This window comes from Pomacea canaliculata, linkage group LG6, assembly GCF_003073045.1.
Source record: "Pomacea canaliculata isolate SZHN2017 linkage group LG6, ASM307304v1, whole genome shotgun sequence".
NCBI lineage: Eukaryota > Metazoa > Mollusca > Gastropoda > Architaenioglossa > Ampullariidae > Pomacea > Pomacea canaliculata.
The window spans coordinates 9,074,030-9,101,554 of NC_037595.1; the positions used below are offsets into that span (position 1 = coordinate 9,074,030).

Sequence of the window (27,525 nt, forward strand, 5' to 3'; positions counted from 1 at the left end):
TTAAAATAATAAGAAAAAACTTTCGTGCGTGCCTTGCTTTTGCCCACAAGGTCCCTAGCAGAGACTGAAAGCTGAGGGAGACACTGGAAGCCAAGCACAGGTGGGGAAGGGGTCGTAAAACTTAATAAATGACAGCGGACGTGCTCAGCACTTCCCTTCCCGACACACACCCTCGTGCTTCCTGTTCACCACCACTGAGCCAGCAAGTGAATGAAAGATGGCAGGCACGTGTGCTTGAACCCCAGGGGTTGGGGAAGATGCTGGTCTTAACCTCTTTCAGCGATCAGTCCATGTTGTCCTTAGTGTGGATGTGGTGATTGATGGCCTTCTTGTACTCAATGTTTACGATAATTTGTCACCTTTGGAATACTTGGAAATAAAAAATAAAAAAGTTATAAATAATCTCTTTATGAGAAAGTAAACACCACATGCTATTGTTTCTCAATCTTTAAAAAATGAGAATTTGCATTAGGTAGAATCATTCACGTGTATCATTGGCGCGGTTGAAAAAATGCCCGTCATGGAAAGAATAATCAAACAATCAAGATGGTGTGAAAGAAGAATACAAAACAAAAGAATAAAAATGTTGAAAATCAATATCAAATAATAAAAAAATTGTGTTTGGGTTAATGTTTGCATGGTTTCATTTGAATCGAGCTCCGGGTCCACAGAAAAATGTCCCTCACAGAATTGCCGGCATGGGGATAGCTGTTTTGCCTGAGACAATCTTAATTTGATGAGACACAGCGATGCTTTTGCTACAGCTATCGGCAGGTTGAGGCAACGATTGGTGGTGTCGTCAGACGCCAATGTGTCTTTGTCAACAAGGCTTTTAAATTGATGAGAGCTGACAGACCGAGGAGTCTACAGCGACGCCCGTAACGATGTTGCCGAGGTTCGTCCTCAACGTCGACGCGAGTTTAAAAGATTAGCTGACTTCATGCAGAAGGAATCGCAAGATAAACTGTTGCCAGAAGAAACAACTTCCCAGCTCCCTCACGCCATCATGGCGGCGCTTTGAGTGAAGCCGTGAATCAACAAGCACCTGAGGTGACAGTGTTTGCGAACAAAAGCTAAAAACCAACAAATTTCAAAGATTTCGAAAGCCTTCGGTTTTATTTTATTCGCTGTCAACACCGCAGACAACAGGAGTTTTTTTTTCCTCTCTCTCTGTTTCTTTCCCCACGACCTTTCAAGCAGCTAATCGTGTTTATTTGCAGGTTTTTGTTTGGTTTCTCAAGAACTGGAGATAGGAACCAGGAAACCGATAACAAATTCAGAAAATAATAGAATAAATAAAAGCATGACATCGGGAATAAAACTAATATAAAAAATGTAAAGGAAGTGGTCAGAAAAGACAAAATAGACTTCTTCATCGAGGAGACAGCGAGGGAGATGTTAACCAACAAAGAAACGTCCCGGCCATGCCAGTACGCCTGATGGAATAGCCGAGATGGCGGCTGTTCATTCAACTGGCGACATGGGAAGGATGGCCACTTTGGAGGGACATGTGGGGTGGAGGGGATCTTCCTGTTTGTCGCGGTTCTAATGGAATCTGGGTTTGCTCTGTGTAGTCTAGTGGTCGTGAAGCTGGGCGGGTAGGAGGGTAGGCACTTACCTGCAGGGAGCGCGGAGCCGACTGAGAACGCTTCGCAATTATCTCCCCTTGGTTCTTCTTGTCCACCCAGTGCTGACAGGCTGCTTGAATCGAAACTGCTCAAAAATAAACCACCGGCGTATTGTTGCTTGTAGTTTCATGGGATTCACATAGGTTTAATGCACATTCACCTGCGATAGATGTCTGCAGTAAAAGATGGCAGAGAATTGCTGGAAATAGCATCAGTGAGTGCTTCAACATTTTCTCTTGCCGGTTGCTTTGCTATGTCGTCCTTAATTAGCCAGAAATGTCATGAAGCTAAAATAAAAAAAGAAAGTAAACAAACAATACTGGGCTACCAATAAATCACTGTGTACACATGTTGTAACTTGTCATTACAGAACCACAGAACTCTTGCCAAGACTAGTCTGTATAGCATGCCAGCATGTCCCTCTAGCTTAATGGAGTTAACTAAACTATCATTAATGCATGTCCTATTCTGTTGGATAGTCACGATGTCTAGGAACTATACTTTACCCAAGAAAAGATAAGTCAGAAATCAAACAAATTAATGTAGATCAACAAAATCAGCAAGTAATTAAAGCTGAATACAAAAAGTAAATCCCAAGCAAACAAATCATTATCCAGGTGAACGCGTAATATGTAATTACAGAAAAAATTTCCACCTCCAGTCAAAGAGATATATTGGGAACCTCACTGAAAATAAATCTCCCAAATAAAAAAATTATTACAAGACAAGTAATTATCAAAACTAAGTGAAAGATCGACAGATTTTTCAGAACTGGTTGAATGGCAAGTATATCAGACGTGGTTCCATGTCGACTGAACAAGGAATTTGTTCTGAACTAAACAAACAGAGAAATTAATCGATAATATCTGCTAATAAGAACAAATTAGATCGCCTTTGATCTTAGAATCGTCTGCATCCCCGAATGGTTACTCTAACAGAACCAATAACTGGGATTTGCCCGGGGGTGAAAATCTTTCATTAGTTAATGTTTGCCAGAGAATTAGCGTGTAAGGGAGAGAATCCGACAGAGGGAGGAGAGACTGTGGGTTAGTAAGGGTAGAAGAGAGAAAAGGATAATAGAAGGAAGAAAAGGGAGGAAGAGTGAAATATTTCAGCCTGTTCAGAGAGTTGGATACCCGAGACATCCGACACCCTATGTCAGTTTGCCCCTCCTCTGCCACTAGGCGATGCCTCTGTGGTTGCACGCGCCATTACTTCATTACAGACCGGACCCCCTGCGTTTACTTTCCCTAAATTCCAAGCAATTCACCTCCGCGCTGAACTGTCTGGAGTGGAGTGACGCAAGACAACATTGATCACAGCCGCCATCAACCATGGGATGCTCTCCCCTTTTTTCTTTTCGCTTCCCAGTAACGTCCCCTAGCCTTGGGTTTCATCAAAGAAATAGTGCAAGGACCTGCAACTCTTGCCGCTTCCGGTATACTGTCTTCATCACTCACGGAATTGAGGGTGAAGCCACTCGTCGCTGTCTCTGCTGACTAAAGGACCTGCTGCCCTACCTCTTGCTGTGCAAAGCAATCAAACTGAGTACCCTCGTCATGACCTACCCGCAGACCTTGCTGGCTTTTCACTTGCCCTATATTTGTTTCTGACCGATGTACATCATTGGGATTTTTTTTCCTGCGATTGGTGATTCATTTCTAGTCTTGATAGAAGACCTAACAGCGCCAAGCTGTGTTTTGTCTTTGTCTATCCCCTCGTACTGACCTCGTGTTTTGACTTTTGACCCCAGTGTTGCATCTTGTCACATAAGGAAACCAATCAGATGGTAGAGTCTTAGGCGACTTCTGATAGAAGGTAACGCCTGACATCCATGTTGTCAGCAAGCAAAGGTCAGGTTTCAGGTCACGGCATTTATTACTTCAAGCAAGAACCACACAGGAGTGAAAGGTCTCTAAGGCAAGATTTATTTCCCCCTCTTTGATCATGACTAAAGGGTAGCTGACCTGTGAACTCCAGGGGACATGGTAATTTTCGAAAGTCCAGAAAATAGGCTTCTCTCTTGTGTCTATTGGGAGAGGAACTTAAGAGGATCACGTGTCTAGACCAGCGACAGGAAGAGCGAATGTTTTCTAAAAGTTCTACAAAACTTTTTTGAACTTTTTTCAGCCAAAATCCATTTTCAAGTGAAGCGAAGAAAGCTTGGTGGCATGTTTTAAACTCATCCTGACATCATCACACACAATGCAGCAAGCCGACTTCCCCCGGCTCCTCCAATGATGGAGACCTGAATTTGAGTCTTTTTTTCCCCTTCTTTGCCCTTTTGTATAATAACGATGATGACATCGTTGAAGCTGGGAGCAGCCAAGATGACTTCTTTCATCAGCTGAGCTTCGAAGAAACCCAAAACCTTTGTCAAGAGCTGAAGTGGAAGGACAGAGTGTAGACTATAACACGTATTAATGTCAGGCTGTCAGGCAATGTAGAGGGTCAACAACAAGGACCAACAAAGTAGCCATAATTACTAATATATCAAAGGATTAGAAAGTAAGGTTTCTTTTGTCTAGTGGAGGATGTCAGGTCTTAAAATGACAGCTTCCCTGTATTTAGCGCTGGCAGCCATTCTGTTGTCAATCATTTGCAAAGGTTTGCTTTTTGAAGATGAATTCCTCTCATCTTCTGTGATCTTCTGTCTATTATTATCTTCACCTTTATCACAGACATTGCGACATACAATCATTATTGTTTCAAAGAGCATCAAAGATGAAACCGTCGAGGGTTCTGACAGTCTTTCTGCTTGTTATTCAGTACGACCGTATCTTTACCACAAATTCCTCATCTCTTATTTTGTATATTGTTTAAAGAAAGGTAAACATGTTTCTAAATTATATTTATAAGTCCGATCTATCTTTATTGTCACAAAATGTAAATCAGCAAATTTGGTGAACAATGTTTATAAATGATGAAAGTTTAAAGTCACATTTACAAGACAACTATTACATCATGACTGAGCAGATGTACCGAGAGGAAACTGCTTAGAGAAACAGATTAAACGAAATAAAATTGCTTACATTTATTTGTCGTTTTCCTTTGCAGCTATTATAGGCCCAGAGACATTGTACAAAATATTATATACGTTATTTTTTAATATAAAAAGTGTCTGCATTTTAAAATGACATTTATTACAGACATTCCTTTACTCACACAAAAATAATTTTATGTTTCTACCTTCTAATGTTTTGTGTTTGGAAAAGTTTCATCATCGTCGTCATCATCAAGACGTTAACTACGTTGACTGTGTGACCTTCTCACCGGCGCATTGCGCAAGAAACCGTTATGGCTAGAAAGAGAAGGAGGCAGACAATCGATGGTGAATAGTCGATGAGAAACGGTGTGTAGGTGGAAACGATCTGTCTGAGGCAAGGAAAATTCATAAAAATGGGAACTGCACAACAAGAAAGCATAGATCAAGGGGAGACTTGGATCACGAACAAGACTGCAAAAAATAAATAAATAAAGAGAACGGTCCCCTCGAGCCAGCTCGGCGAAGGGACATCAATCTCTGACACATTTTGTGCCCTGGCCAAGTAACGAAATAAGAACGACCATAGCACTAGAACAAACCATGTAACAAGAAAAAAGGAGGGCATAGCTTCATCCAGCGCACGAGATAGCCTCCCTTGTCTCTTTCGTAACTACCAGAAGGGCAATGGCAGGACGCCCCACTGATCAGAATAAGGGTGACAAAGGGTAATTCGCGTAATTATTGATTTCAATTTTCTAAGGATTTTCGTTATTTTCTTTTGTCTTTTTTTTTTTTATCTTTCTGCTGAAAGATGTTAACCGATCGTCGTTAAATCAGTTTGTGCACTCACTATCCTCTTAATCAGAATTTTGAAAAAGAAAACTGTTAAAGGTATTTACAGTTCTGAGTTTCTTCCCGAGCCTCTGAGCGAATAAGGGGCTTTGGCTAAAAGAATAAATAAACTGTAAAGAGTTTTGGTATTCTGGAAGACAGTTTGAACACAAAACTTGAGCTGCTGGTTGTCTCGCCAGTAACTCTAGTCCTTGTCCCAAAGCGGGCATGACCTTTGTGCTTGTCTGTTTATCTCAGGGCGGTTTCTCTGTTCCTCCATCTGTGTGTACGTGTTCAGACATGTTTGTATTTGCGCGCATGCGAACGCGCATGTTTGCGTGCAGACATGAATCGACTTATTAGACAAGAGGATATAACCCATGACTCACAGAATGATGAACGCACGAGGTCAGATTGGAGGGGACCCAATGTGTTAATGTGCAAATCTGGAGATTTATTTTTGGATGTGAAAATGTAGGTAGGAAGGAAATCAGACGATCTTTGGAGGACTGGCTGATGGATGAGGTCTTCTAACGGAAAGATGTTTGACTTTAAGCAATCTGTTAGAAGAGGTCAAGGCTGCACGATTATTGGCAGAGAGTATCACGAGTTCCTGCTTTTTTGCATTGCGACATCTTCAATTCTTTCTTTAACTTCTGCCAAGGAATATCTATCTATATATATAATATGGATTTCTTTTCCTGTATTGTTTTTCTTTGTCTAGTTTATTCACTGTCAAGCGTCAAAGAAGATATTTGTTTAGACAACCTTTACTACATGATCTGCCATCTGGTGAAGACTTGCTCAATTCACTGATATCTATCAGAGCTCAATGTTAACTATGGGATGGAAACATTACAAGTGATTTAGTTAGAAACATTCGCCGAGTGAGGAGGCGGTGGACAACCTAGAGGTTCTCCCTTAGGTACGAGTAGCTCTATTATTTAAAGTAAATTATTCCGTTATTACCATAATGCCCACTATGCTATGACTACAGATAGCTTGCTATGACTGTGGATACCGAGTGGAGGTAAAAGCAAAATAAAAAAGTCTGTGTGTATCTTTAGTTAATGACTGCACCATATCTGATCATGTCAAGTTCTAATTAAAGTGTCATGCCTCAAGTGATGTTACTGTTATCTGAAAAAACAAAATGGAGGAGAGCTTCTAGTTGTGTTTATAACACCATTCAATGTTATTTGCAAAGTTTAAGACTGATTGGGACAGTTTTTACCACCTCTGCCTGCATATTCTCATATTATTTAGACATACTATAAAAAAATCTGATAAAAAACTACAACAACAAATAAGAAAGAAAAAAAAATTCTTCCCAAACATCTTATTGCCGGTGTAGACCCCGGTCTGATGAGATCCTGCGCAGGTAGGTCAAGGTGTGAACGACGTGGGAAACTCTGCACAGAGGAAGTGATTTATGTTGTTTGTTTTATCTGGCACACACTGTCTTTCCTCCTCTCCTCCTCCGTCTATTACTTTCACAGTTAACTACGCAAACACACGCGGTCATGGCTGTGTCAATCGCTATTTTTAGACGGTCACGTGACCTCCACGTGACGAAAGGGGATCAGCACTTTAAACTTCTACCGTGTTTCCCCGAAAATGAACCCTACAATGATTTTACAAGGATGCTCGTGATGTAAACCTTACCCCAAATATAAACCCGTGATCGTCAGCTTTCGTCCGTCTGTTTAAACACAATAAGGGTGTATTTAATAATAATAATAATAATAATAATAATAATAATAATAATAAATAATAATAATAATAATAATAATATTCTGAACATGTTCCAGGAAGGGATGCCATGACTGTATTAGAATAATTGTCGATTTTTGTAATGGGAAAAAAAAGACATGCCCTGAAAATAAGCCCTAACACCTCCTTTGAAGCAAATAATTAAAACCAGTTGTTTTTTCGGTGAAGCACGGTATTTTTCAACTGTGCATGACGATTGGCTGCGATAATGACTTGTATTTCTTCCAAGTCCAACTGCTTGAAATCATCTCAGCGCATTTTGAGTTGTGGTTTGCATAGCCTGTCTGTAACTCGGTTAAGCCAAGCAAAACCCAATTTAACACACACGATTACACTTCTCAGGTTATCATTTTCACACAAGCAAAGTAATTTAAAGTAATTCTCGGCTTTAATGTGATTTAGAGAAACAAGAAACTTAGAATTAAATACTCAAAGAATTGTTTTGGAGAAATCACGTTTAAAGGACACGCACGTTCTCTTTTTTTTTCATTTACAAACATAACTCTCTACAGGCTGTAGTTTTCATTGTGTTGTTTCCTTAACCATGGTTTTCTATTTCACATCTTTTAATTATTTTCAAAGAGTTCAAGTTTAAACAAAGTGACAAGCTTAAAGCTAATTTAATTCACAGTCGGAATGTTGGAGAGTGAAGGGTTTGCATTTAAAAAAGAAGGCAATGATGTGTTTTATTCACCACAAAAGATGGTGTAAAATTTAATCTATTTCATGCTCTTGTATTACTTAAAAGACATTTCTAATTCGATCATAAAATATTAACTACTACTGAAAACCAACAATCTTTCTACGAATGAAATTCCCAGTCTGCCGTGCAGAAGATGGAGCTGAACTATCACATCAAGCTGCGAGGATAACCAATTGCCTCCTGGGAAAGATTCACTATTCCAACCACAAATGGACGGCTTTAATGTGTCAAGGGTTAATATGAAGAGTCCGTGCAGCATGATTACCTAATCACTCCTTGAATCACATTTTTTGTAGCTCAGTGCCGATGCCTCACAGACGAATGGTTTCAGTGTCTTTGATAAGACTCTTACAGAAGACGTGGACAAGACATGCAATCAATGTCCCTCCACTGGGTGGTCTGTGTGTCTTCTATTAGTTTCATTTGGGAAAGCGATGGCACCACAATAGATGCTTGATGAAATGTGCCGGCAACAGAAGTTGAAGGATGAAGGTATGTTTAGCCGCAGACTGTGTCCAGTTCCACTTTTGCATGTGTGTGTGTATGTGTGCGTGCAGAAATTGGAGATGGAGAGAGGGAGGAAGATTGAACACGGGTGTAGGTATTAAGGGATGGAGGGACACCTTCAACAAATAGCTCATCAGAACCTCGGTATTTCAACACAGGACTTGTCAGAAACTCGCGACCTTAACGTAAAATTCGGAACATCTACATACTAACACAAGAACACAGTAAACCTTGGCACCTCGACAGACTGAAAGACCTTGTGAGTGTGAACGATGTCTTGAATTGCAAGCATCATGAGAGATGTGCCCCGCCATTGTCACAACATTGGCACCTCAATGCAAAACAATTGAGAACCTTGTTACTTGGATTTACATCTTCTCCAAACCTCAGAACCTCAGTAAAGAACATTTTAGTACCTTGACACCTCCATCACCAGAGTATCTCAAGGCCTAACCTGTCAGAATCTCATGGACATACATAATAGCCTCATATTTTAACATAGAAGATGGCGGTTTTACACGGCGTAAACACATTTTATTGAGTAATTTTCGATAAACTATCTTCTTTTTGCGTAAAATAGTCCCTTCGGGAAGAACTTAAGATCACTTTTTTTTCTAGAAGGTTCTTACGATCTACGTTCACATCTCTGCTTCTGAGGTTGCGTGGCTGGAGGGTCGGCTGGCAAACTCTTTGATAGATGTTTCTTACAGGCTGCTCGTCCCTTAGGGGAAAAGCAAGGTTTCGAGTTCCGTGCGGAACAAGATGTAGTTCCAGCCTTGTCCTCGTCTCGCGAATCTCACAAAACATCAATGCTTCGATCTCCTTTTTCCCAGTTTCGTCTTCGGTCTCTTGAGAGTTCAGGGTGACGATTCATTTTTCGTCAGTTGGCAAAGATTTTGTGGTTGGCTGTTCACCAAAAAAACCCATTTCGCCTTCTTCACCAACATCCCCTCCTTTCCTCTCACCCGTTATCCCTCCATCATCTCCTCCCGCTCAACCCAAGCAAAGATTCCGCTGGTCTCAACAAGTCTCGGCAAAGAGCTCTGAAAAAAGCTGCTTGGCTGTTTAACAATATTGTTTGCCAAGAGCTGGAGCAAATTAATCTTAGGATCTTTAAATAAAAAGAGTTGTTCCACGATTAGCTGCTTGCCAGCATCGTAAGCAACTGTCATGGTGACAAGGATTTTACTTTTTGTTGTCGCCTTTGCTACAAAATAACAACCTCGACTCATTCCTCGGACGTGGTAAAAGTAAATATGTCTGTACACATTCTCGCTGATTAACATTCTCATGATGCACTAAAGGACACCCTGTTGACAAGACCCATGCAGGTCTGGTTTGTTTTCCACTGAAATTTTGGCCAACTTATTTGGGCACGGGATTTTGGCAAAGGTCGCTGCTTCATCAGTTTGGTTTCTCTGATTTATATTTAATGAAAAGAGCAAGCAGTCTTGTTGTGTACTGTCCAAGTTGAAGACTTTTAACTGTCGAATTTTCAGATTTTATTTTGCTGGGCTCAGAGGACATAAGGCTTCAGTAAGACTTCGATTACATTTATTATTAATTTACAACACTACAGAAATAACCAGAAAGTTCAAAACAACGAAATGTGAACTGGCACAAAAAGGGCAGATCTTGCACTTTTCTTGACTACTTTGCGACTGTTTACAACAGGAAGTGAGACGGTATTTAGTTGCAAACACATCTTCCCTTGTGACATCAACGCAGTAAATGTTGAAAACAATCAGCTGAAAAAAAATAATATACAAAATTTCGACCGACTTTCGTTCATGTTACGGCTCTGTTTAAAAACCGTGGACACACACACACACATGCCATCGATATCATCAACATAATCATCATTAACAACCCATCCCTTCCCACTTCCCTCTTCCAACCCAACCATCCACCCAGCTGCTCAAACGTGAGAAGTTCCACATTCTTTGCAAAGTGCAGGCGGTAATGAGCTCATAGCAACTGAGATATTTGATATTCCCTCGTGCAGCCGCTGCTCGCAAATTTGTCGGTTGGATAGTCGTTATGGGAATTCAGCCATGTCGGGAAGAAATTATTATCGCCACTTGTCTGACACATTTTTTCAAAACCTGTCGTATAGCCGGAGAATGCACTTGAAAATATCCTCCAAAAATACTTCAATCAATCAAACTCAAAAGAAAAGAAAAGAAATGTTGGCAAAGAACACAAAAACGTGGCAGAAGCAAGCACGACAGAAGATATCTACCTCCAAAAAAAAAAACAACAACAAAAAAAGCAAACAAAAAACAACAACAAAAAAACCCCAGTCAAAACAAAACAAAACAAAACTGCAGCAAAATGTACATAATAAAGAAAAGAAGTGTTTTCTCTATGTGCCTCTTGTCGTGCGAAGAGTTATTATGGCCGACTGTCTGGGGTCTTTCGAACTCGTGCTGAAAGATTGACAGACTGCTTCCATTTTATTTCTTTCTCTCAAATTTGCTAAGAATATAACAGGAGGGTAGGGAGGTACGAGGTGCCTTGGATGTGGTAGGGGGGAAGGCAGAGCAGACCGGTGTAATGACCTACCAAAGTGATGTTCAGCTCTCATCCACATAAACACATTTAAAACAGATCATTCAAGTCTACTAATATCTCAGCAGATTGTTGTAAAGCCATGAATCCCAGATGACCTATGGAACCGGGAGGGATCCAATATTAGATTGTGGAGGAACAGGGGAGGACAGGTTTAACCTGCTTAATGCTGATGGGGCCTGTCGGCGAGGGTCCAAATAGCCATCTGTGCGTGACGAGGTAAATTGTCTTCAGGGCTCGGTCGTTGCCCTCGGAATTCCCCACTTTCCCTCCCGAAAGGCCAGGAGAGATAGAGGAAGCCAGCTGTCGTGTCCTGTATTTTCTGCCAGCTCTGGACATGCGAGCAATTACACAGCCATAAACAACACAACTTAAGCCGGGACTATAGTAAACGGAGGACTTATCTCTGCCTTGGACCATCACCTGCATTTAAAATGTCGGGAAAGATGGACTGGAGATGACTGTTTGATTAGCTGGTTAGTCGGGAAAAAAATAACAGACAGCGGGAATTGTTTTGCTGCTTTATCGACATCTTGTGTCCTCAAGACACTTTCAGCTCTAGTTTTTTGTTTTGTTTTGTTTTTTGTCTGGAAAGGACCATCGTTCCTTTTCAGAATTTTAAAAATGGATTTGTTGAGTTATTGCTGACATTTTGCGCAGCGAGTTTTGTGGTAGTCTTAAGGTCAAGTGGTGGGGAGGGAGAGGATGGAAGGAGAAGAAAGAGAGACGCAGATAGAAACCACTGACACAAAGCAATTATAGATGAGTGAAAGGAAAAGACAGACATATTAGAATTATTTTTGTGGCAGAAATTTGCGTTTGATGAGGTAGACTTTAAACCATAAAAATCGCCGCTGTGGCCACCACCTGCACCACAATCATAGCTTAGAGCTTCAGACTGTCACAATCACAAATACAGGCTACAGGGAGGGCATGCTACCTACACAAGCACTGGCGCGCACGCGCACACACACACACACTCACGCATGCAAACACACACACACTCACGCATGCAAACACACACACACTCACGCACACACACACACGCATGCACACGGATGCATCAGCACATAGCACACTTGCATTGTCTAACTTTCCTCTAGCAGCTTCCACTGCAACTCAACAGGTGGCAGCACAGGCAGAAGCTGGCGCGAGCGCTGACGTTCACGCAACAGGCATCAGACGCTGTCCGCCATTATTCAAGCTGCCGGAGCGAGCATCGCCACCGTCTTCCTTCTGTCTGCTGCTGGTAACGGAAGCCAGACGCCAGATATTTTCTGTGCTCACTCACTCTCCCGTCAGCTCAAGCTCGCTAAGGCGCTCATTGAAACTTTAAGACGCTTTAGCACCGAAAACACTTAGACCAACGGAAAACAAGCAGACACAAACCGAAAAGATTTATTTTTGTTTTGTTGTATACTCTTATTTTCCCATGGCGGCCGACTTGAACAATCCCAGACTTATCCTCAAAGCTAAATTTATCTCTTCACTCAGTCTTTCTCCCTTAAAGGTATAGTAAAGGCTGTGGCGTGCTGTGTGACGTCAGCGAGGGACAGGAAGTGTCGGTCGTTGTTAGACTTTGAACTCAAATGATCGGTGGTGTGTCATTAGTTGGATTAGTGATATATATATATCTTAGTGATAACAATCAAGATGGCTATGAGCAATGTCCAATCATATCATGTCATCAGCTGACGATGGGATCGAGTTGATGTCATCGGAGGACGAAAGAGGCGTGTGATTTCCCGTGTAATTTCTCCTATGAAACACAACATCATAAAAATATTCAACTTTTCCACATGAACAGACACGAGAATAGACGAGATTCAAGCCGATCCTACTTTTTACGAGATTCTAAGCAGTTTTATTTTGTCTTTGCAATTCCTTTAAAAGGCGAGGAACAAGCTACAGATTCCTTGACTTATTTTAGTAGAGAGGAATGAGTTAATTTTAAATTAACCTCATTATACATTTTGAGTGTTGTCTTATTAAATTCAATATATTATCATGCTACATAGATGGTTTTGTCAGTATTCTAACCTTCAGGATGGTGTGTGTTTACGACAGTTTGCAACATTTTTTTCATATTTCCAATGCTGAATTTAGTTCCACTGCAAGAAATGTCTCCATTTCTCAACCTGCACTCAATTTGTGATGACATTTAGAAGATATCGAAATCGAAAGGACGCAATAAAGATATTTTAATGAAATTTTATTTTTGTTCCTTAAAATGCTTATTAAATATATTTTTGCTGTTTTTAATTTGGTTATTCTTAATACTTTCAGTGAATACATAGTTTACATTAAAGTTGTTGCCTTAGTCCTTTAACGTTCCCTGCCATATGTTTTCCACAATATAAGAAAGTATCAGTTGCATGTTGTAGTCCATATCCCGAAGGCAATCTGATGCTGGAGAATACACATATTTGTTTTTATTTGCCACGGAGAGGTATCGATAGATAGAAAAGACATTTAATCCTTTGTCCTTCTATATTTTGTGGCGGTATTCTGTATTTTTGCTTTCGCACGGTCTTCATAGAAGTTGTGACTTGCAGAGGTACGGAAAAGAAATAATTTGAAAAAAAAACCACACATTTAAACGATTAAACAGCTGCTTACTTCTGTTTGCACGGTCTACCTCTCGTCACCAAGATTACAGGCGCTTTGATGCTGTGTACAATATTTTATAAGTGAGGCTTTTAAGGGGAATTTATGACTGGAATATTCTGGTATTCATCCCAAAACTACTCTAATTGTCTGCCACGCGAAAGATGGCGGTCGATCCAATTTGAAATCCTTGATTAAAGCTAGAATCACATCGGTTCACAAATTTCACCAAAGCTTTCCCCCAGTCTTGATAGTGTGGTCATGGTGTGCTGAAAACAAATTCAAACCTTTGTGTCGAAGGGCGGTCTGAAACTGAACGAATTGTTCTTGGCATCTCAAAAATAATTATTACTGTAGCTCAGAGACTCACTGAAAATTCGGAAAAGACGAAGGGGATTTGTAACTTGAGGTTTTCATCTGACTATTCCAAACGCTACCATCTATTATTTTTGCCCAATGTTTTTTACGATTGATCTTGCTTTTCCCTTTAACAATTTATGCAAGCTGCTTTTTTTTTGATGTACACCAATGCCAGGATCAACTAAGGGATGAATTCCTTTTGTGTCGGGATACCCAGACAGACAAATGGCGGCTTTGGACGGTGTTGCTAATGACAGAGAGGTTGCTGGTAAATTGCTGAATGTCCTCAAACCACACTGTTCTACGATTTCCAAGACTCGAAAACTGCGAGAATTACTCCACAGAAAAGCAGAAGCAGTCTGCTGCTGTGTGTTTGTTTCACTCAACTGTCGGTGTTTGGTATTCTTCTGGAAAACGCATTTAATGGTGGTGGAAATGGCGAGAGGGGGAAGGAGAGAACGGCTCTGTTCAATAATACGTTAGTCTTTGTATTCTCTCTGCTTCTCTCTCTCTCACACACACACACACGCACATACGCAATACTTGAGCCATCGATCTGTTTTGAACTGTAAGGGTATCAGGTTGTGCTGAAGACATCCCGCAGATGATGGAGATGGCGACATGGCGACTGCAATGTGAGAGGACCTCGACTCATCCTCTGACAGGGAAAGGTCAGACCGCCAGCAGCTTGTGCGTCAGCAAGCAGAATTCATCTTCCTTTTTTAACATTATGGGTGTTATGGTCATTCCTCCATGCTACCTTTCTGCTCTGATATATTTTTTCTCTTTCTAATGACGGATTTCAGTTTAGCTATAAGTCTTGGGGCTCTGTTCTAAGGCTATGTCCTTCTTCTATTGAAATCACACAGGGTTAGAATTTAAACAGATGTTGTGCCTCTGAATGCATATCGAATAAAGGTTTGCGTGTAAACCACTTTGAACATGTTTGCATCTAAAGGTAGACAAAATTTGTTGTCCATATTCTCAGAAATGGAATAAAAGAAAGAGGAAACTGAATGAACAAATAAAAGAAGTGAATAAAAAAATATTTATTAGTTTGTTGTGGTTAATTCTGTTTTTGTCTCTTCTGAGCAAAGGAATCTGATATGTTTAAATTTCATGGTTTTATTCACGTATACATTTGAGATATTTAATGTTTCTAGAGAAAGAATTTGAATGGAAAACAATAGTCAGTTCGTTATGCAACGGAAGTTATTTTGGTGTTACAATCTAATAATAACGACATCACGCACGTGCACGCACACCAGAGAGCAACAACAACAAAAATAAATAAAAGTCGTTGATGTTGCTAACACGCTTGAATCGAAAAGGGAAATATTTATTGATTTATGCAGAATTATTCATCCTGCACCACGATTGCACATTACGTTGAGCTGTAGCCTGGGCCCTGGTGCACGAGGTGGCGCTAAGCTCGCTGGGTGTAGTAGTGGACCGTGATGGCAGTCTATGACAGATTTCAGAACTCGTACAAATCAGACAACACAGTGACAAACACACGCAGGGTTTTTACAGTTTTAAATAGTCTGAATCTTCATTTACAATCTTCTTTTTCAGAACAACAACAACAATATTTTTTTGACATTGTTACACAGTGCTATTCTCTGAAAGGTTCATGATCTTTATAGATTAAAATATAATACATAATTATGTTAATTCCAGACATTGGTTCATTGACTAGAATATGTAGGCATCCAATTATAATACCACAAAGAGTATACACATACACATTAGCTCCTATTTGTTAACAGCCCGCTTATGAAGCTTTTTGTGAAGCTCACTGTCATCTGTTTGATGTTCGTATGGTTCGTCTGTAGCCTTTTGTAAACAGTTTGCCTTCACATTAATGTTTCTTGGGTTTCCAGCGCTGCCCCCGGAGCTGTTCTCCATCTGGGAGGCGTACCCGTGGCACTTCGGGGAGCTCTTCTGCATCTTCAAGATCTTCCTGATGGAGGTGACATCCTACGCCACGGTGCTGACCATCACGGGCTTCACCATCGAGCGCTACATCGCCATCTGCCACCCGATCCGCAGCCAGCGCAGCAGCAGCCAATCACGCGCCGTCAAGTGCATCGTCTCCATCTGGCTGGTGGCCTGCGCATGCGCCCTGCCCTACCCAATCCACACGCGCTTGTTCTATTTCGTGACGGACCCACGTGACGGGAAGCCGGTGCCGGATTCCCTGCTGTGCAACATTCCGTCTCAGTGGCAGCAGCGGATGGCCTACGTCTTCCAGGTGTCCACCTTCGTCTTCTTCGTCCTGCCTATGTGCATCATCACCGTCATCTACATCCTCATCGGCCTGAAGTTGCGCCGGAAGGAGATCGCCTCCTCTGTGGGGGCTGCGCAGTCGCAGACAGCCAAGACGGCGGCTGCCCGGGCACGACGCGCTGTGCTGAGGATGCTGGGTGAGCGAAGCCAGTGGCTTTCGTTCAGGGGTAGGAGTGTCTTGGTGGGGTAAACGTGGATTTGTGACACGAGGTGCAGCTCAGAACACTAGTTAAAAGCTGTCTTTCTTTCTATTTCATTCTCTCTCTCTCCCCCGTAACACACACACTCACACAGAAACACAACACAAACATTTTATTAACAGCTTATCCTAATTTGTTTGGAATGTGGTTTGACAAAGGTGGGCTTGTCCGCAAAACTTGCGAGTCAAAATACCTGTATTACTTCGCATGCATACAACCACAACTACCAACTCAGTTCGCAAAAAGCAAACTTATTTCCTCACACGACTGCAGACGAGTGCATTCTATGAAAGAATGAAAAACTGGCTGAGGATAAAGAGAAAAATCTACTTACGAGAAAATTCCCATTTCACGACTTCTTGATATTGCAAAAAAAAATTTTCAATTAACGGCGAAATATGATATTTTTCTTTACAGGTGAAAAACTGAATAGGAAGGTGAAGATAGTTCTAATTAAGAAATGAACAGAGACAAAAGTTAAGCAAAATAAGCATTGAAAGTGTAAATACAATTAGTTCCAGACTTTTAGGATGACATTAAAACGGCGAAGGAAAAACTGGAGGACATTAAAAGTTGGCAAGAATGCAAAATAAAAATAAAGATGCTGAATACACAAAACAGAAATACAATGGAATAAAGAGGAAAAAGGTTGCAGGAAATAAAAACAAAACACAAAATACTCGAGCGAAAAAGAAAGACAGGAGGGAAGGAAGTGTTAGGGTTAGGGAGCTGGAAGAATCAGAAGAAAAGAAAAAAGAGAAAAGGAAGACACTATAACGGTATCGAAACTTCTTTTGGAAATCCCCTTCCTCCACCCCAGGGAGCCTGCCGGTCCCAAGCCCGATAAAGGAAGAGGGCTAAGCTTGGTGCTCGCAGTTTCAGCCCATAAAACACTCTTGCTACAGAAACTACATCTACATCAGTACCACACTGAGAGCCTGGACAGGAAGATCCCTCTTAGGTGGGGCCGAGAAGTCTTGGTGAAAGCCTTCGGGAAGTCAGCTCGCCGACATATCCTCTTCGGATAAAGAGCACAGAATAGGAAAGCACGGCGTGGGCACCTGCAAAGATAATGGCGAGCTGTTGACAAAACTTTTGTTTGTTCAATGGCCTTGTAGTCGTAGGCACAGAATTTGGACACAGGATCATTCAAAAGACAAAACGGAAATACAGAAAACCACATCACCATCAATCAACTGTTGAAAAGATATCTGTTTGATGTCAGGGTAAGGCATGGAGCAGATGCAGCTCCGGACCACCATTTCCTTGTGGCAACCATCAAGATCAAGCTGAGGTCCTTCCCTGACTCATCAGGGAGATGGCACCAAAAATTTAAAGTGCAGTTTCTGACAGATCACAGGAAACCAGAGAAGTTCAAATGTGGAGCCAATACAGATTTGATGAACTGGAGGGACTCTTTCAAGAAACAAAGGCCAGCAGCTGGACAGGATTACTGGAGACCTTGAAGACAATTGCACATGTGTTCTTGGAAAGAAACACGGCTTGTCACAAACACCACCATCAGGATTAAGATATTCATCAACATATGTCTTCGCCGCATCCTCAATATAAGATGGCCCAAAAAGATCTCCAAGAAGACAATTAAGAAAGAAGCAACCAGGAGCCTGCCTACCAAGACACCAAGAAGCAGAAGTGGGGCTGGATTGCTAACGAGACAAGCTCTGGACTGCAACCCACAAGGGAAGCGCAGGGTTGGGAGACCAAGAAAGACAAGGAGATCGGTCCACGGAGAGGCAGCCAGGATGACATGGACCCGACAGCAGAAGGACGTCCAGTACCGGATCCGCTGGCGTGGTGTGGTTTAGTATGATCCACTGGGAGCAAACAGGACTAAGAAGAATACTATCGGTGACGAGGTATTTAATATTGAACTAAGAAAAGGAAAGAGAGATTACGTCTATCCACAGTGCTAGTGTTTGTCTTCAGGATACAGATTCTCTACTGCCTAATGCTGGGAGTTTCAATGGAGACCTAATCGGGTTTTTTCTTCAAACACCATGACAGGTGTCTCTCCACGAACACGATGCCGGGTTCTGGCTACATGATGATGTCGGGTGTTCGATGTACTGTGTAATACCATTTCTACAAACACAATTCCAATTGTTCTCTTTAGCACAAGGTCTGGTGCCTCTCTACAGCAACATTCACGGCGTTCATCTACATTCCCACCGATACCTGTTTTCTGTGTTTTTTATTTGTTGCCTTCATTTTGAGCCACGTTTTCCCCAAGAAAAGGAGTAGAATCAGTAGATGGTGGCGTTACTAACCGAAGAACTAGACTATTCTTTCTCTATTCCTAATATAATAACCGTGCAGAGAATATTCCACTCTGATCGCCAATTCAACGCCGTGTCCTTCCGATGCGCTGAATTCTGCCAGGAAGAAAAAAGAACATCTTTCCCCTCTCTCTCCACAGATAATGCAATAACCGTGCAGCGTCTGCTCATTATACAGATTTACATTCCTATTTCACGGACATTCAGTTGGCAGCAAACTGAGTCTGCTCCAGGAAGCGAACGCACAACCACTGCTCCCCCTCCCCATTATTTACACCTTGTCACCTCTTTGATGTCCTTGCTGCTCCATAGGTGGCAAAGTGGTTTAAAAAGGAAATGTTTCTGTGTTGAGATTGTTGTTATGCTTGGTGGAGCTATTTGGTTTTGTTTTCCTGGTGTATTTTTCTATGGAATTTGCGGATTTCGAAAATGAGGAATGCATCGCCATCGTGACAGGGGCAACGTGACTCACAAAGTTGTTGACAAAATATAAGTAGACCTTAATGCTTACAGATTGTACAGTTCTAGTTTCCACGACAGTGCACATTCACAATAGTCTGTCTATACATAAAAAAGGTTGTCTATTCATAGAATAAAAACTGAAATGGAAAATTCTCCATAGTACACTATCGTAGGATTGTAACTTAAACAAATTACAGGACAAATCAAAGCGTGACACATTCAAACATGTATACTAAATCATAATATTACAATAATATTATCAATAAAATAATAGTTTTTCCACTCTGAGGTAAGCTGAATGCACTGTACATAAAAAAGTACAAAGAAAAAACCCAAAGAGCTAAAGCAAAAAAACAAAACAAAACAAAACAAAAAACAGAACAAACAAACACAAACAAACCACACACACATAGACAACAGTGAACGGATAAATTCCTGGTGAACATGAACAAAGAGTATAGACTAAGATGATCGGTTGAAGAGTAAGCGGCAGAGTTTGCTGAATCATAAAAAAATAATTTTCAAAGAGGTGGGTTTTGAACTCCGAACGTCACAGTTGCATTGGCAGAGAATTCCAAACGGTATAAATTCTGCCAATTCTTTTATTTTCTTAAATGATAAGAAAGCGATAACACATCATTATCAACAGAAAATTGATGAGCAGTTTCATCTTTTCAGATAACACGTGAGATGCCAAAGCACACTAATTTGCCAACACACCGGAGGTTTATTTTGGCGAAATAATAACATTGCACATCTCCTAGACTGCTGCCCTCCAACGAGGTGCATGCAATTACTTCAACACTCGAGGAGGTTTCATCAGGCAGGCCATGCTGATATTTCATACATTCTTTCTTCCCCCAGACAATTTTTATGGTTGAGGCGACCGCGTTTCCGCTGGAGTTAAATAGTGGTTTTCGTCCTGGAAATGTCGGGAACCCGCCGAGAGAAACCGCAGACCAGAGAAACAGAAGGATGGTGTGAGCATCACCAAAGGGGTTTAGGTGGGAGGATGGAGGCTGGCAACAAGAGGGGAAGAAGATTTAGCGAGAGTGCGGGGCTAGAATAAAGACTCTCAAGGTATTAAATATGTCCAGGAGGTCGCCATGGGAAATGCATCCTGGGATAGCCACGGGGGTGTTTCTGATTGGACAGCCGCAATTCTGTTTGATGGACAGGCGGTTCGCTATCCTCTTTTTTTATAAATGTAATCAGAAGTCGTAGCCCAGAGCAATTTACTTGGAAAAAAGACTCAAAAGGACATGTTAGCTGTGGGCAGAACAATTTGAAGTAACGCATCTGTCTGTATGCTTCTATTTATGTATCCGTGCGACTGCGTGTTTGCTTGTTTGTCTGTCTGTGGGTGTGAGTGTTGGGGAGGAGAGATCTATATAAAATGAATGTATATTGGAGGGTTGCATGTATGGCTATACTAAATTTTATCAACAATATCTGAGCGTTTGTTTTTTTCTTAACTCTTTACAATTCGCCCGAATAGTCACTGTGCTCCTAATCTCCTTTTTCTTTCTGCGTCATCATCTTCATCATCATCATCACCATCATCATCATCATCATCTTCATCATCGTCACCATCTTCATCATCGCACAGCAGCTGATACCGTCTGCCTCCGCAACTCCTGCACCAGACTCGGGTACAGCTGGCCAGTGCCCCTCCCTACACAGGTCCTCATCTTTAAAATACTTTCCACTCCATCATTCTGCCTCTTTGAACAGCAGCTCTTTGAACAACACTCACCACTGTCTCTTTGAAACATCTCAGAACCAACCCTTAAAAAGATTTTAGTATTTGCAAGCAATTCACCCGAACAGCGCTTTGAACTGTTTGGCTGTCTATGTGTTTACTAGTCTAGTGGAAAATATTCGGAAAAGCAAGTTCACTTACCAACAAACTTTTAACCAAAAGTTTAAGATCAAGCTTTGGGAATTTTTTGAAAAAAATAAATTATATTTATTATCGGAGATTATTTGACAGGGTGGGTGTGGGTAGGTGGGTGTAGCAAACAGAAGTTTTAGCCTGCAACTTTAAACGTGAGAGTAATCCAAAACATTTGTGGACGTAATTGAGTTTGGGAACGGGTAGGTGCAGTGTAGATGCTTACAGTGCCAAGGGTTAATGGCGAGTCACGTGATCTACTGGGGTGTAAAGTACCCTCTCAGAGACCAGGACACTCGGTGGCTGGCACTGGGTCGCAGCTGCCTCCAGTGATGGAGACTCTCGTCCTCAGACACTTGATGGCGGGGACTCTCCCTCACGGTGCTCCACAGAAGGTCAAAGGGTACTCAGGCGGGTACAGACAAGGGAGGCTGTCCGACTAGGATGGATCGTATTGATATATGCACTGATCTTTGCGATGCCGAGGTCAGGTCAGTAGATTCAACAAGAAAAGGTCGCTACAATGAAAGAACGTGTTTTTTTTTTAAATGTCTGCACCACTTTCACATCGCCACCTCCATCACCATTACCACAACCACTTCTTCTTTCTCTTCTTTCCTAGATCTTTCTTTTCATCATCGAAGATAATGTAGGCTATTATGCTGCAGAGTGTGGTAAAAGTTTGTGATTTCCAGTAAACACAGTTAGTCCAGACACACAAAACTCTTCAAAACTTTTACCAGAAAAGTGAAATGCTACACTTCGAACCAAAGTTGTAAACATTAATTGGACTCCCACCTTTTGTAGTTGTCTTCTAGCGTTTTTGCGAGACACAACAGGGAATGATACTGTTGCTCTAAAGACTTTAGAAAGCCTAGACGATAAGGACGATAAAACTCCATCCTGTCGAGACGAGCCAGTTATTTTTAGCAATTTACTCTTTAATCTGCAGCAGACGCCAGACGCCGTGCAGTTGATGATGCTCAGCCCCTTACAGCTACTAGTCGTCCCTCCATCAGGCCTCACGATTGCTTTCTGTAGATGCAGATTATCAAAGACTGGTTTAAAGCACACAAAACTAATTTAAAATCAATTTTAATTAAATTGGGTTTCCTTAATTTGGTTGTGTTCACTTTTTAGGCAAAACTAAACATAACACATATATACATGTGTAAGAGCACGCCTTCATTGGTGGGACAGAAGCTCAATCCTCCTCTTCCTCCTCCTCCTCCTCCTCCTCCTCGTCCTCCTCATCATCATCCGTAATTTCGCAAAATTAAAATAATTCCATTTAAAGAGGATAGAACTGGAAAGTATCGTGGGGTTGGTGCAGAGGTATCTTGGGTACCTCCTTCAAATCCATTTTGTTTGAATTAATTGTTTTCGAGTGACAGGGTTGAGTGAGTAAAGAAAAGAGGTCTGTCTGCGTGTGTGTTTGTTGGTGTGTGTGTGTAAAGGGGGGAAGGGAGAAGGTTCATTGTATCACTACGCGTATGCTTTAGCCATCAGCCATCGTCGCATTATCTGTTTTGGAAAAGCAAGTCCCAAGGCTTGGTGTGCCAGACTGGAAAGAAAGCAATCAAACGAGTTCATCACCCATTGCCCGCGGTGACTGTACCCCACTCACCTCTGTCTCAACAATTTCAAAACAAAAAAGTGCCGGCAGCCATCTTCGACATGACCAGGAACCGAATCTTTAGCTCCAGAGACCAGCCCAGCTCCTTACAAAAGTCTTGTTATCTCCCCTTCTCTCCCCCCAGTTCCGATTTCCTGTCCGGAGGAGAAAGGCAAGACCTTCACTGCGCACCAGCGGGTTTCACACTTCCGGTGACAGATGAGTGACGTAAGACTTGCGTGCTACGCCGCTGTGGTCAGAGTCCCCCATGACGTTGGTGGTGACGCTGAGCGTTATTAGTTCAAGTCACAGGAACTTTTCTTGGCTTGTACGCATGCGCGATCAAATGAATGGGTGCTATGCACTCTCTGACACACCTTTAGCAGAGACACAAGCCACGAGCACGCTAGCAAACACAAAGTAAGAGATAGAGAGAATGTAAAGTATTAATCTGTCTCTGACATACTCAGGCACCAAACATGAATGATAGACAGAGACAGTGTAGAGCTACATATGTAGCTAAAACCATCCTAGATAAAGTAAATGTTTTTGAACTGTTGATACTTTCTGTTACAGTTGCTGTCGTCGTGGCCTTCTTTATGTGCTGGGCTCCGTTCCACGCTCAGCGGTTGATGACGTTGTACATTGAGCAGGCCCAGTGGACACCGGAACTCCTGACAGTTCAAAGTCACCTCTTCTACGTTTCAGGTAACAACGAGTGCCAGGAATAGTGATGGTCATGACGACGATGACGATGATGACGATGATGAGAACTTGATTATCCTTGTGACGTGGGAGAGATTAAATTACCTGCGCACCCATGCACGTGCAGCAAGAAGAATGTATGTCCGAGGAGACGTATACCTGTGTGCGTGAAGAGCATGAATAGAGTGTGTGTTCAGCTACCCGTGTCAGGCTGGGTAGTCCACCTTTGTTTACCTGGTAGACCGACTGCAGATAAGAGCAGATAAACAAGCAGGTGTTAATAGAATTAATTTACTTCCTTTGTTCAGTCTTTTAGTTATTGAGAATTTATTCTTATAGAAATGAGAAATGAAGGATGTAAAACCACTCGGCGAAAAAAACTTACGATTTCCTCTGTCTGTCTGCCTGCCTGCCTGCCTGCCTGCCTGCCTGTCTGTCTGTCTGTCTGTCTGTCTGTCTGTCAACAGGTATACCAAAAAAGTAAACGTTTTGTGGTTACGATCTGAATAAAATATTTTTGTTTGTGTGCGTGTTCAGCTGCGCAATTATAATTTAATCAAAGCACAACAAAAGCCGCCCCTGACTGAACCCTTTCCGTGTCGCTAGCCAGTAGCACGCAATATCATACACACCAATAATATTAAAATAATTTTTCCCGTTTTTCTCTGGCCTGTTTGAAGAGTAATAATGATAAGAAAAGAATGTGAAACTAATTACTCATTTTGGAGATGATATTGAAATTTTTACACGCCCTCTCTCTTACACGGACACACGCACATCTAATAAGAATCTGGTTTTTGCATTCTTAGTCTTCTTATATTTACCTTCTCTTTCCGATTTCTATTTTTTTTTCCTCAGCTATTTCTTCTTTCAGATTTCCGTTATAAAATAATAATAAAATAAATAATAAAAATAATTAAAAAAAAAATAAAAACAACAATGCGCTTTTTCAAATTTTCGTTTTTTTACTGTCATCTATATTTGACGATGCTATTTATCGTCCCCACCTCATGGCAAACCTTTAACAAAAAACGGATTTTTTACAGCTCGCTAACTCTAAGTGTTAAGAAATGATAATCATAAAAGTAGTAAATTTCTGAAATTATTTTGTTTTTAAGATTTTTGTGGTCCTTCAAGAGAGGTAGGCTAACAAGTTTTTTGTGTTAACAATTTTTTTTACTTTTTTCCTACAAGGTTTTTTTTTATTTTAAATATATGATTTTTTTTGTAATTTGTTCTGTTAATTTTTACACCCTGTTTGAATTTTCTTGCAAATTTCGTTTAATTTACTTCTTTTGCTAGATTCGTGTTTTTGAAAAAAAAAGTACAGGACTCTGTGGAGTAAAGAGTTCACACTTGAGTTTCATTTCCTGCTGGTCAGGACTTTGGGTTGGGAGAAGATGTAATGTATTGATATGTAATGCCGTGCGTCCATTACTTGCAAGAGATCAATAGCCACCGCGAAATAACTGTGATAAGGTTTCATTGCCACCTTCACATGTGATCGGGTACAAAGCTGTGACCTCACGGTGAGTCGTTAGAAGCAAGGGATCTCAGGAGAAATCTGTTCCTATCGACAGGCAAATTCCAGGAAATCAAATCTCGAGCGTTCACGCGAGAACGAGGCCGCACGCGCACCACTGAGTGACGTACACCGGAAGGCACGCACATAGTTCAAAAGTCTATTTTCTTCCCCCAAAATTGCTCTAAAGTATTTACTTCTCATTTTATATTTTCACCGCCGTGTCCAGGAAAGATTTATGGGAATAGTTTCAGACATAATAGCGATGTGTTTAGGATATTTATTCTCCTGTTATAGAAAATTTTCGAGTGAATTGCCTCGCGCTTGCCTTTGGAAGTTTCTTTAATGTTGTTTGCTGGAACGCAACATTTTTCTCTCCGGAAAAACTCTAAAGAAAACAAAAATAGAGCTGTCTTTATTGTTTTGGAGAACATTGTCGGAATCATGAACGCTAAAAGAAAAGTTTCCAGTTTCTTGCTCTGACACCGTAAGATGAGAAAAAGAACCTTTGTAAGATTGTGTGCCCTTTAGACGACCTTCTTAACACGATAGATAGATGGTTTCATATGTATGTGATACTGGTCACAAGACAAATTTATGATGTCGATTAATTACAAAAAATTAAAGAAACCCCTAAAAGTACATTTGAAACGCTGCTGTACTTCTTTTAGAGAAAGGCGGTCGATTATGAAAATGAAATCATCAAATGTTAAAAATGCCGCATCTAAACCTATCAACTCTTTCAGTAATTAAACGCATTTTGAGAAATATTAAGAAATGTTTTTTTCACGATTGATTACGAAACAAGAAAGAGGATTTGCATACGAAGGCAATTCACAAAGTAACGTGGATGGGACGCAGGATTTCGATCTCGTCCAGAGCATTGAGTTTGGTTTTTATATTTTCTTTGTTGTCGTGGCTGGACGTGAACTTCAAACGAAATTGGATGGCATGTTAGGATGAACACTGCTGCGCTCTTCCGCTGACATGTCTCGAGAAAAATGTTGGTTAACTCGCTAATTCAGTTTTAACTCCTTCGACATGACAAAGCATGTGCGTTGCCTGCAAAGACTAGACACTATTCCTACGAAAGACTACTTCTACCCATGTGGAAGCTTAGCATAGTGATATGATGATAGTCACTTAATAACTAAGTTAAGACCACACATCTTCGAGAAATAACTGTAAAAGTTTAAACACCTTTAGTCAGGTGGCCACAAAGACAGTCCATACAATGTAGGCTAACTTGTAACCGTAAATTAACTTTAAAAAATAATGAGACGCAGCAGCGGATGTGGTACAAGGGAGATAATGGACAAGAAGACAGATGCATGACTTACGTTTCTTCGATTTAATAATCACCTTTACTTACTAATGGTTGAGAGCAAAGAAGGGGAAAAAAAAAGCTTTTATTCAGTTATGCAGGGTGGATTTTGAAGATTCGTGTCGAGGTGATAGGACAGACTAGACCTCAGCCACAACAAAAATTTTACTGACATTAGCACGCAGTCACGCGCGTGTCTGTCCCTGAAGCCTACTACACGATTCTAATTTAATAAAATCCTGCAACTTTTACGAGATTGGTTTTAATGGAGACTGGTGCTCTGATTTAATCCCTCTCTTACTCCCATACTTTCTCTCTTTCTTTCTCTCACACACAATCTCACTCTCCACTCATTTTGTCTTTATTTCCTTTCTCCCTCCTAAACCTTTTTTTAATCTCTCCCTCTGTCCCACTCTCTGGTGTTATTTTTTTTCTTGTTCTTTTTCTTTAAATGTTCTTTATGTTTTCCTTTCTTTGTTTCCCCCACCCCACCCAGCATGCCTCGTTGTTTGGATTTTTCTTTTGTCCTCTCTGTGTCTCTCTTGATTTGCTGCGAGGATAAAGACCTCGCATTCCCTGGAGGACAAAGAAAATGTCAAGAATTACGTGGACGTGCAAAGACCTGAACTATCTTTATCTGTTGACCGATTACCCGACAACCTACCAGCAGGATGCTGTTGTGGGGCTGTGGTGTAGCTTGAGCTACATTTCACGCTTACACAGACCCCACATCTAAAGTCGTTTGCTACTACAAAAAATATAAAACTCTGGGGATAAGTAGATACATTGTTATGATCCACGTAAAACGTTTCTATTTTAAACTCTTTATACTAGCCAGACCTCCTTTCCTCAAGATTTCAAAGCTGCAAAATGTTGTTCAGGACAAACTTAGAAGTTCGGTACTGAGCAGGTAAAATGTCGAACGTTTGGAAAGTTGCTTGTGTAGATAACAGGAAAACAGGAAGAACATTAGAGACACTAAAAGTTTGGTCAACAAACTTAAGTGCAAACACAACAGAAGAATAAAAAGTGAAGTCGCCCCCTCACCGTTTGAGGTCATTGGGTTGGAGGGAGGTGGTAAGGTCGTATAAACTACACTTCTTCGCGGCCACATTTTATGAGGATGGTTATATCTCTCTTTCTCTCGCTGTCTTACCTTTCCCAACCCTCTATGGTGGCAAGTACTCATTCCAGACCGCTGGGGGTTAATGGCGGGAGGGGGAGGTCGCTGCGCCGCACGGGAATAGAACC

The 27,525-nt window shown here is 41.3% G+C and overlaps 1 protein-coding gene across 1 annotated transcript in view; it reads left to right on the forward strand.

Moving 5' to 3' along the window:
- The window catches only part of LOC112566910 (pyrokinin-1 receptor-like), a 67,880-nt gene that overhangs the window by 38,024 nt on the left and 2,331 nt on the right, over nucleotides 1–27,525 (forward strand). The window contains 2 exon segments of the mRNA XM_025243337.1: nucleotides 15,850–16,392; nucleotides 23,300–23,431. Of these exon segments, the coding sequence (XP_025099122.1) occupies nucleotides 15,850–16,392; nucleotides 23,300–23,431 (675 nt within the window).